This window comes from Solea solea, chromosome 20, assembly GCF_958295425.1.
Source record: "Solea solea chromosome 20, fSolSol10.1, whole genome shotgun sequence".
Classification (NCBI taxonomy): domain Eukaryota; kingdom Metazoa; phylum Chordata; class Actinopteri; order Pleuronectiformes; family Soleidae; genus Solea; species Solea solea.
The window spans coordinates 20,379,452-20,390,408 of NC_081153.1; the positions used below are offsets into that span (position 1 = coordinate 20,379,452).

Sequence of the window (10,957 nt, forward strand, 5' to 3'; positions counted from 1 at the left end):
ACTTTGCTAAATGTTGGAGATTAGCGTATGTTTTCAGGATTTTTAAGTAACTGATCGAAAGCTGGACGTTGTTTGCTTTGATTCTTGTGTCGGACGCCGTGCTCATGACTCTTCCAGTGATGAAACTCTCTGACCAATCAATGACCAGCAGCCTGTTGACATCACAATTTATTATCGGCTCAGCTCATTTGGAACCGTCTGTGTCTGAAGACTGGTCAGATCGGATAACAATCCATGTAATGTGTATTTACACTTGTACTCATACTTGAATGCCAAGTGTAAAGGGGTATATGAGTGTACGCTTGCTACGCAAACAAATAGTTACCTAACTATTATTGAAAGGGAGGGGTGAGCGAAGGAGTCTTCTGTTTGTTACGACCTGCAATCTCGCCACTAGATGTCACTAACACTTGAACATTAAACCTTTAAAGAAGAATGATACGAGCTACCAGCACTGCACTCCCCCAAAGTCAAATAAATCAAATAAACTATTATCATCAAACATAAACACAATATTAAAGCGTGTGGTAGTTTTATTTATTCTTTATCTAATTATATATATATATATATATATTTCATATATGTATATACAGCATCTATAAACCATCTGTTACACTGATACATCCTCATTATCTTTTAGCACAGTTATAGTTTTCTATACTCACAAGTCAATACAAGCAATGACAGCAAAAGCACACAGACCATTTTGGATTAAAACATGACATTAACATCACAACACAGTCATTCATTTTTCCATTGCTTTAAATAGAATATGTTTTTTATGAAGGGACAGGGGATTTAAACTGTATTGTATGTATAAACAACATAAACAAATGTGCGCTGCGTTCAAGCCACTGTCAGATAAGTTCATACAATACTGATCATTCATCTCTCCAATTAGCTCTACAATGCCGTGTCACCCGGTGACACATAACAAGTGATGTGTTACACAAAAAGGTGCCTCAGAAATGTTCAGAAGTGAATTCTACTGCTCAAAACACCTGGTTATTCAGCAAATGCTTCTGGTCCCCCTCCCGCCACTGTGCTGCTGGTGTATACACACTAGCGCTCCCTCAGTCAGGTCTGATAGTACTGCCTGACAGAGCCTGAATAATAACATCAACAACAAAAATCACTGGCAGCTTTGAATAAAATATATTCTAATGATTTGTAGAAGTGATGCAGGGAAGTGCGAGTCTTCCTGAATAAAGACGAGTTGAATGTTTGTACAGAAATTCAACAAAAACTCAGGTTTCTGCATCATAACAATCAACAACATGACTGTGAATCTTTAAAGTGGCAAAGAGGATGATGGGGTGAGGGAAAATGTCTTCAGGTCAGAGTCAAACACAGCAAAAATAGCTGTTTTAACAACTTCCAGTCTTTCAGTTCGCCCGCCTTCTTTCTCTGTTCATCATTGTCCGACAGCAGTGGGGGGAGCGGCGTTTGCCACGGCGGTGGCGGCGGCGCCCATGCGCAGCAGCTCCTTCCTGTGCGTGAGTATGACGTCGAAACTGGACTGCAGGCGGTTCTGCTGCTCCTGGACGTGGCTCTGTAGCGTGCGCACCCAGCGGATCAGTGCCAAGCGGCGGTACATGGTCAGCTGCACCTGGTGCTTCTCCATCTCCTGGGCCTTGAAGCGCTCGCGGTCTCGCAGCGTCCACACGGCGTCCATCAGCTCTGACTTCTCGCCGTCTGTGTCTGAAGACTGGTCATCGTCGTCTCCTGGTCCTCTTCCCTCCTCTGTGAGGTCTCCCAGGAAGCTTCCAGCCAGTGATTTTTGGCTGAAGCTTTGTCGTGAGACCCATTCTCTGCTGGTGTTTGAGCACTGGTTGCCATCTTGCGGGCTCAATTTTGGTTCACCGACTCCGATGCGGTCCCATCCTCCCATCAGCACCCTGTCTCCTGTGCTCTCCAAGTGGAGGGAGGACATGCTGCTGCCGGACTGGTAGCTGTCCTCAGACCCAGAGTCACTGTCTCCCCATTCATCATCATCTTCCAGCTTCAGGATGTCGACTTCTTCCTCTTTTCCTCTGGAAACCATGCCACATTTCTTCATCTGCGACTGTTTCTTCTCCCGTCGCTTCATCTCACTCAGCCTCCTCATCATGACTCCCTCCTCCTCCTCCATCCTCCCTTCCTCTGCTCCATCTGGGGGAACCCGCCCGAACCCGTCGTCCACATTCTCGATCTCAGGCAGGGGCTCCAGTGGACTCCAGCAGGGCATTCTGGGTCGCTGCGTCCCACTGGAGTTGTGATATGCAGACGACGGCGAGGAGTTTGGAGGGTCGCGACCCAGCGGGCCTAAACTACGTGGCCGCACCTGGTTTCGGTTCTCGTCTCCTCCTCCACTGCCCGTGAAGTCCTCTTCATCTTTACCTGGCAGGAAGTTGAAGTTGCCGTCTTTGTCGCACTTCCTGTTTCGAAGCGAGGAGGAAGATGTGTTGTTTGTGCCTCCCTGGCCTCCGTAGTTACGAGGTTGGTCCTGATGGTGGAGCATCACTGACCTCGACTGTGCGTCACTGAAACAAACAGGGAGACCATGAATACATGTTTGTCAACAAAACACGTCATGTTTGCTCATCATTTCAGTTTCATCTTTGACATCTTTGAATTCATACATTTAGTTTTAGTCTTTCTTTTCGACAGCCAAAAGTTTACATCCATATTAAAACAACATAAAAATTAACATATGGAGACAATGAATCCACACCAGAGAAAACTGTCAATTTTACACATTAAGAAGTGTAAAATTGTCACACTGAAAGAACAAAATGGTTGACACAATTAAAATTGTTTTTTTTTTACTATAATTGGTAACACCCACATTAATTAAGTTCATTAACTATGTTAAAAAGTTATATAAACACAACTCTAGCTTAATTTATTTTGAATTAACTTCATCAGTTTAGATGTGACCAATATCTCTGAAAATGTGATGGATAATTACTTTAAACTGTAAGATTTCAAAGTCATTTTCATGGGCATTTTTTCAGCCTTCAACACAAAAAGCTCCAAAAACGGTAAAATCTAATGTCAGTGACACAAACATCAACCTTTTCATGGTGTAAACAGACCCCGTACACTCTGCCCTTTCCTATAAATACACTCTCCTGCTCATCTCATCATCTCCACTTAAGACACAAAACACAGCTTGCATAATCACCATAAAATCTCCAGGCTGCGATTCCAAGAAGTTCACGAGTTAAGTTCTTTAAAGACAAGTCAAGCTTTCAGCTGCTCGCTGTGATAAACCGACTTTGGCAGCTATAAATAAAGCAAACATCGCGTTAACTGTGACATAGAGATATCTGAAGTAAGTTTACCTGAGATATATGTTAAATATGTAAACAGAAGCGTTTAAAAGCAAAAGCAGCTCAACAGTGATTTAAAGGATATGACAAAAACAAAATACAATATATGAACAATACACACACACACACACACACAAGGCTTTGCATAGGACACTGCATTTGGACAGCCTAAACAAAGCAGTATCACTAACTTTAACCATAACCAGTTAAGCCTAAATAGGGATGGGATGATACCGCGATATCGCAAACTCTAATACCAATACTAGTCATTTTAGACCATTTATTAACTATGGTAGCTCTTAATTGATTTGTGCCGAGTCATTTTAAACACATAATTTTTTTTAATGTGTTACAAATATTGTTGTCCCCAAAAAGAAGAAATAAACAGCCCAAACACGACTCAGCTAAAATGCTTTTGCTGATGAAGCAAGTGATATATATAGGTTTATTTTTTATCTGTCCGATATCTGATACAGTGATTTTGACCTGTATCGGACCGATACTGATTTCCCATCCCCAATCTTAATCTAACCTAGCAGATTAAAATCTTAGCTGCACACTTAACCAGTTGCTCACAAATGAAGTTCTGCCTCATTAGGACCAGGTTTTAGTCTCTATGAGGGACTCCTGGTCCTGACAAGGTCTCTCACACACACACACACACACACACACACTATAACTACAGGCTGGTGTGTTCACTCCACTTCTATTAACATCAAACATTTACATGTCTCCTCAGAATGGAAATCTCTCTAATCCTGACTTCAGGCTGCTGTCAATCAAAGTCACATCCTCCCCCCTCCCCCCCTTTCCTACCCAGTGCACGCGCGCCCGCTTGGTGCTGGAGGACAGCGATTCTGAGGTTCGGGAGCGCGCGCGCACACACACACACACACAAACCATCATGACGAAGAGATTTGAAAAAAGAAAATAACAAAAACTTAATCATCCTCCGTGTGAATATCGATATAAATAAGTCAGTTTTGGTCGATACTGTCACCAGCTAAAGGCGCATTCCGTCTGTGTGTGTTTATGAAGCTGTAACCCGGCGAAAATGAAGAAATCATGATGTAAAAACACAACAATTCTACTCGATGCGTCCTTGTGCGTTGAGTGTATTTGCGTGGAAAAAAAGACCAATGGCGCCGCATGTTACACAGCAGCTCTGCAGCGGATGCTGCGCAGAAAATAGAATAAATAAATAAATAAATAAGTAGAATGAAACCGTGTCACATCCACATCCATTCACAACCCGAGGAGTGATTCCACATTTCTTCTAAAATGGTAAATATCAACAAAAATGCAGAGGAAAAAAAGCCAGAATATTTGAATATTTGAGTTTCCGTCGCGTTATATAAAGCTCACCCCATATCAGTGTTGTCTGCTCTCCCTCTATCTCTCTCTCTTTCTCTCTCTCTCTTTCTCCTCAGTAAAAAAACAAGCTCATGCAGCAGATCCTGCCTTTCATCTGCTTTTACACACACACACACACACACACACCCATGTGGGAATATATTAGCATGAGCTTTTGGATCATTCTTACCTTTTTTACGCGTCGGGGTTTTTTTCTCAGTGGTGGAGGAAAAAAAAATCAGTGGACGCTGCGCCCTCCCTGTGTTTCCCCTCCTCCTATGTGATGTTTATCTTCCTCTCTCCTCCTCCTCCTCCCACCATCCACTCACTGTCACTGTACTTACAGGAGAAAAATGAAAGGACTGAGGTCTGAGTAACACTTCCTAAACTGGGCTGGGGCTGCAGGAAGAGGGAAACTGGAGGATGAGGAGAAACAATGTGAGCGTATACACACAGATGAAACAATCACTGCTGTATACAGTTTATGACCTACTGTGTATAATAATAGTCACGCAGTGCCGACCCAAGACTTTATGGGGACCTAGACTGAATTTGATTTGGGGGGGCCCCTCCTTCCACCACCTCGGAGTAGCCATGCTTAACTATTATTGACACAAAAAGGGTGGAAACAGGTTTAGGTGAATACTTTTTTGTCGGAGAAGGCTATAGATTAAGTGGTTGATGGTTTAACTTGGTTGTCTCTCTTAGACTCAAATGCACTGGCTTAGTTAGTAGTTAAGGTTCAAAAAAGTCTCCAGGACTTAAATATAAGTCAAGGCAATGTCCTCTGAATTCCTGGAACCACACCAGTGTGTGTGTGTGTGTGTGTGTCAGGACTGCAGCAGCCACATGATGCTGCACTGCATTGTATGTTTAATGGTTTAGATTCAGCCTGTGGCAAAAGTCTGCAGAACACTTATATAATATGTGTCTACACAGGCTCATAGTGTGTGTGTGTGTGTGCTACAATGATTAACGACACTCAGGAAGAACAGAACAGTGGGAGCATTTACATGACTGTACATCAGTGAGAACCTTTAACTATACCTGATCCATAAATATGATATTTCAACATGCTTTATTTTATGATGTAATAACATGAAGTTACATAATCCTTCTCCACTTATTTAGCTCTGTTCAGTTTATGAGGTGAGGAGCTTCAGTGTTCACATACAGTATCACATCACAGTGAGGTCTCGATTGGTCTTGATTATTCCCAAACTGTGGGCTGTGGCCCTCTGGTGGGTCATTAAGGTACTACAGCATTAACACACGTCTCTATTTTAAAAAACAGGGACAACACACATTAATAATAAAAACACATATACAGGTGCCAGATTGTAGCCGTGGGCTAATTTCCATCTATAGTGATGTAACATGATTAACACATAAAACACCACAAACATAATGTACACACACTGATACACAGTGACCGCCACAAATAGACATAAAGCACATATAATAATGTAATATAAAGTGACACTGAGAAGTGCACATTATCCTGTATAATGCAGTGTAGATGGCATTGTTGGTTATGACACATTGTCCGTTAATATTGCACGTTATCAGTTACTTTTATGCATTTATAGGTTTCTGTTTTGTAACTAAGCTTCACATAACCATAAATTGTCTATACTTACTATTGGAAAGTTACATTCATGTGGATAGATTATCCTATATGGATAATTTATGGAACACTTTACTTTGTAAATGATTTGCACCCCCCCCCCCCCCCTTTTTTGGGGGGTGTTGCTGTTTATGAAATAAATAATAAGTTACGTATGGGAAATACTCATCCTTGTATCCTTGTGTTCTGATCATTGTAATAAAAGATTCTGCAGAAGATGACATGGTGATCTAATAAAGTCTGTCTGTCTCTGCTCTTTAAGTCTTTCAGGGACTCGCTGTCCTGCATGTTCTAGATGTTTCTCTGCTCCAGCACACCTGATTCAAATGTTCAGTTTATCATCAAGCTCCGACCAAAGCCTGATAACGACCCATTCATTTAAATCAGGTGTGTTATGTGTGCCCGGGAAGCAATGAGGGATTGGGTGCCTTGCTCAGGGGCACTCCAGGGATTTGAACCAGCAACCATCCAGTTACAAGCCTTACAACGCCTTTCACATGGCCCATGAGGAAAGGAATTGGGGTCGTAACCAGAAGGTCACCAGTTCAAATCCTGGGAAGAGCCAAGGGCTGGGTGGGGATAAGTGCTGCCCACTGCTGCTGTGCCTGGCGTGTGTGAGTTCACTACTGGTGAGTAATAAGGATGGGTTAAATGCAGAGGTCACTATCACTGAGTGCAACAGGCTGCTAATTCTAATTCTAAAAACACTTCAGTTCTTAATTTTCAGGTGATATACTACCAAAAAAAACTCCACACAATTATGAATGAAGGAAGTTGAACCTTGAACTCCAGTCCATATTCATTCCTTTTATGGCCACAATTCACCCTCTTCTCATCACTACTATAACAATATGAGCGTCGCTAAATTAGAGTGAAGGTGAAAATTGAGAACAAACTCCGCACAGACGTGTTTCTGCACCGTGAAATTAAACTTCAACAACAGTCGGTGCGGTCGGTAATTGCACCGTCTTTTTGTGGGTTTGATCCTGCTTTTCTCCATTAGGTGATGCAATATTTTTGCTTTTTCCAGCTCAGTCAAAAATACTGAAGTTTAATTGCAATGTTTGAATAAGTTTATTTTTAAATTGTTAACGAGAAACGGCTTAGACTTTTGTTTCTATGCTGTGGCAGTTCTACGCCTCCATACAAAATGAAAATTCATAGTAGGATTATAACTTGTTTTAAGGCTATTGTTTTAATTTACATTCATTTAGTCGGAAAAACATCATCTGTGTGTAATATTGTATTACAACTCAAACCCCTCTTATTAGATTCATCAAGCAACATCATGCTCGTCCTCTGGTGGTCGTAGACAAGCATCTTGGGAAATGGTGAAAAAGAATTGTCTTAATCTGAGGCAGAACTGCAAATTCCAACACTTCTAATTGGACCTGGAACACATCATCATGTAGCTGTTGATGTTTGAGTGAGTCAAACACACAGAGATGGATTTAAAAAAACAACAACAGTCAAAATCACACATCATGACGTCCGTCAACAGTTGCAGGTGAGTTTTAACGTAAAAAGGCAGCCAAAATGTTACCCACAATGCACTGTGAATCTCCAGCCATCGCAAAAGGACAGACAGGAGGATTTGATGCACTGTGATGTGGTGAGTGACTGCTTTTGTGATCGTCAATCTCAGATCCAAGGGCAAGGCAGAGGGCTGAGGGTTTCCTGGAAGGTGTGTGTGTGCGTGTGTGTGTGTGTGTGCGCGTGTGTGTGTGTGTGTGTGTGCGTGTAAGGAGGTTACATCAGTAAGACTTAACAAGTGTTCACTGTCTCAATCTTTCTCGCCCTCAACTCACTGACATGTCGTCGCTGAAGGCAGAGAAAGAACCACATGCACACACACACACACACACACACACACACACACACACTTCTCCATCCTCCCCTCCTCTCCCTCTCTCTTTCAACAACATCCCCATTCAAGTACATCAGCTCCAGGCATCACCCCTCCTCCCCTCCTCCCTCCCCTCCCCATCATTCAGTAGTAGCCTAAGCACATAAAAAATACATCAAACACAGGCGTCTGCCCAAGGCCTCGTCACACGCAAAATCATCTCTCCCTTCATCTCTCTCTCTCTCTCTCTCTCTCTCTCTCTCCAAAAAAGAAAACGAAAAAAGCCCAAGTTACGAAAGACGACTGCAGAGGACACAGATAGAGAGAGAGATAGAGTGAACTCGGAGGAGTGAGGGTCATCTGTGAGGCCTCCTGAGGGAAGACAAGATTATTGTAGGCTAATGTTGACGCCATTTGACAAACACACACACACACACTCATAAAAAAAAGAAAAAAAAAAGTTTATGAAAAAAAAAGGGAGCATGACTTACCTTGTGCATAATAAGACCTTGTCTGAATGGTACACAGCCTCCAGTACTGTGACCCATTTCCCTCAGTTCAGCTCCACATCTGCTCCAGCACCAGTCTCGGCTGTGACAGTGGCCGAGGGCGGCCGGCAGCCCCCGTGGGGCCACTCTGTCAGATCCTTGGTGCTGAGATGCACGGAGACTGTAAGAGAGAGAGGGAGAGAGAAAGCCTGCCGGACGTTGAGCTCACAGCCAGCGAACTTACAAAAAATAATAATAACCAGCCAAATCAGCCAAGACGTGCTACCATTCAACCACTAACCCAGCACGGGTGGAGGGGGCTGGGGGGTCGCTTTACACACTAATTATATGCTTTTATTTTAGCCGTAGATGTGAACAGACACACACACACACACATACAGTGCATACATCATGACACCAGCACATCCTTGGGTGCAACAGCTCAAGTATCACTTCAATTATTCCACTCGCTTTTTGCCTCCTCTCCTCCTCGTAATCTGACTAAAGCCAGATCTGTGTCCTCTAGATATTTAGGAGCTGGGACTCGATGCCAAAACATGTAACCTTCCTCTTCTTTCAAGTGGGGAGTGAATTTGGTGGGGGGGGGGGATCCTGCGCTGACCTCGTACTTCGAGCTTGAAGGTTAAAGCTGTGGTACGTAACTTTTGTTGTTGTGATTGTTGCTGGTGTGATTATTCTGCCTCGGTTTGGTCTGTCTTTGTGAACATAAATGATGCTGCATCCTTCATCTGAAAGCAAAACTATCAGACCTGACTGAGGGAGCGTTTGAGTGTATACAGTTGGAGCGCCGGCTGGGCGGGGACAAGAAGCTGCAACATGTTTGCAGTCATCTCACTTTACTTCTTCAGTGTTGCTGTTGTCACTTTTCTGTATGTCACCGGGCGACACAAGATCTAAACACTGGCAAACTCAGAGAGAGTCGTGCAGAGCTGAGATTCAAGTTGTATGAACGTTTGACAGTGAATGTAACTGAAAATGATCTGTATCGGAATATATACAGTTGAAAAAGTGACGTACTACAGCTTTAACAGCACTGGATGGACAAAATTGATGCGGTATATGAACCGTCATGTGTATAACTGTATGAGAGAAGAGAACAATGTATAGAATAGAGCAAACACACAAGGCAGAAACGTGTACCACAAAACATCCAAAATAACAATAATAATCATAACAATAGAAAGGAAATTCAGCCAAATGAACCAGTAAAACCAGAAACACAAATGTATTAAATACATAAAATAAACACACAAACAAGCAAATAAACAAATAAATCAGAGATTCTAAAAAAATAAATGCTACCAGCATGAAAGACACAATAATCAAACATGTGGTTCTAATTAGCAACACGTTTTAAAGGAAACCTAGCAACAGACCACAGCTACATCCACATGACTGTGATTGTAAAATACATAACATCTGCTACAGTTACGGGAGATTTGAACCTCTAAAAACAAAACAAGTTTAGGAACACTGCTGACTGGTTGTTTCATCCATCCATCCATCTTCTACCTGCTTCATCCTCCACATGAGGGTGGCAGCTGTGCCAATCTCAGCTGACATAGGGCAAAAGGCGGGGTCACAGCCTGAACTAACTAACAACCATTCACTCTCACAATCACGGTCAATTTAGAGTGTGCTATTTACCTAATCCCCATATTGCATGTTTTTGGACTGTGGGAGGAAACCGGAGAACCTGGAGAAAAGTCACACACACACACACAGGGAGATATTTCATCCCATCTAGAGCTAAAACGCTAATCTTGACATAAAACAAGTCACTTCCTGTGTGCAGCGCGGACCTAACGTGACCTAAACACTGAGAAATACAGAGAGTTGTGTGGAGCTCAATCAGCATTGTGTAAACCCAGTGGTTTGAATGGAACAGACATTTGTTTATGTTTAAAAGTTGCACAGTGCAGCTTTAAGCAAAGTTATGAAATCCAGTTAGAAGTGGGTATAGTGCTCATGCAGAGACAGAGAACTAAAAAGCAGAATTAGAGTGTTACTCTCCCAACTTGCGAAGACATTACTCCTATTAAATTCCAATTAGGACTGATCGCTTATCTTCTTGACCCTGCAAAGAGCCTTAGGATTTGAAAGCAAGTCTTTATCTCGGTTAATTGCGTCGTAATGGCTCAAAAGTAATGATAGATGCAGCCACACGACAAAATCCATCATTCCTTCATACATTTTGGGGCCTTTTTTAAATTTGACAGAAATTCAGCTTTATTTTTAGATGTTTCTTTCTAAAAAAAACAAAAACATCACAAAATACTACACCCTGGTGACACAGTTAAAATGTTAC

General features: G+C 42.4%; 1 protein-coding gene across 2 annotated transcripts; it reads right to left on the reverse strand.

The window, feature by feature from the left end:
- Nucleotides 1-515: 515 nt before the first annotated feature.
- Nucleotides 516-5,065, reverse strand: LOC131446937 (UPF0500 protein C1orf216 homolog). 2 transcript variants are annotated; one of them, XM_058618335.1, is made up of 2 exons: nt 4,680-4,780; nt 516-2,522 (listed from the first exon to the last, which is right to left on the reverse strand). In XM_058618335.1, the coding sequence occupies exons 1-2, from the start codon at nt 4,682-4,684 to the stop codon at nt 1,415-1,417; spliced, it is 1,113 nt and encodes a 370-aa protein (XP_058474318.1). In that variant the 5' UTR covers nt 4,685-4,780; the 3' UTR covers nt 516-1,414. The 2 variants fall into 2 exon arrangements, 1 of the variants encoding a protein (XP_058474318.1); XR_009233981.1 differs by lacking the exon at nt 4,680-4,780 and adding an exon at nt 4,858-5,065 and having other exon boundaries at nt 2,384-2,522.
- Between the last annotated feature and the right edge of the window lie 5,892 nt (nt 5,066-10,957).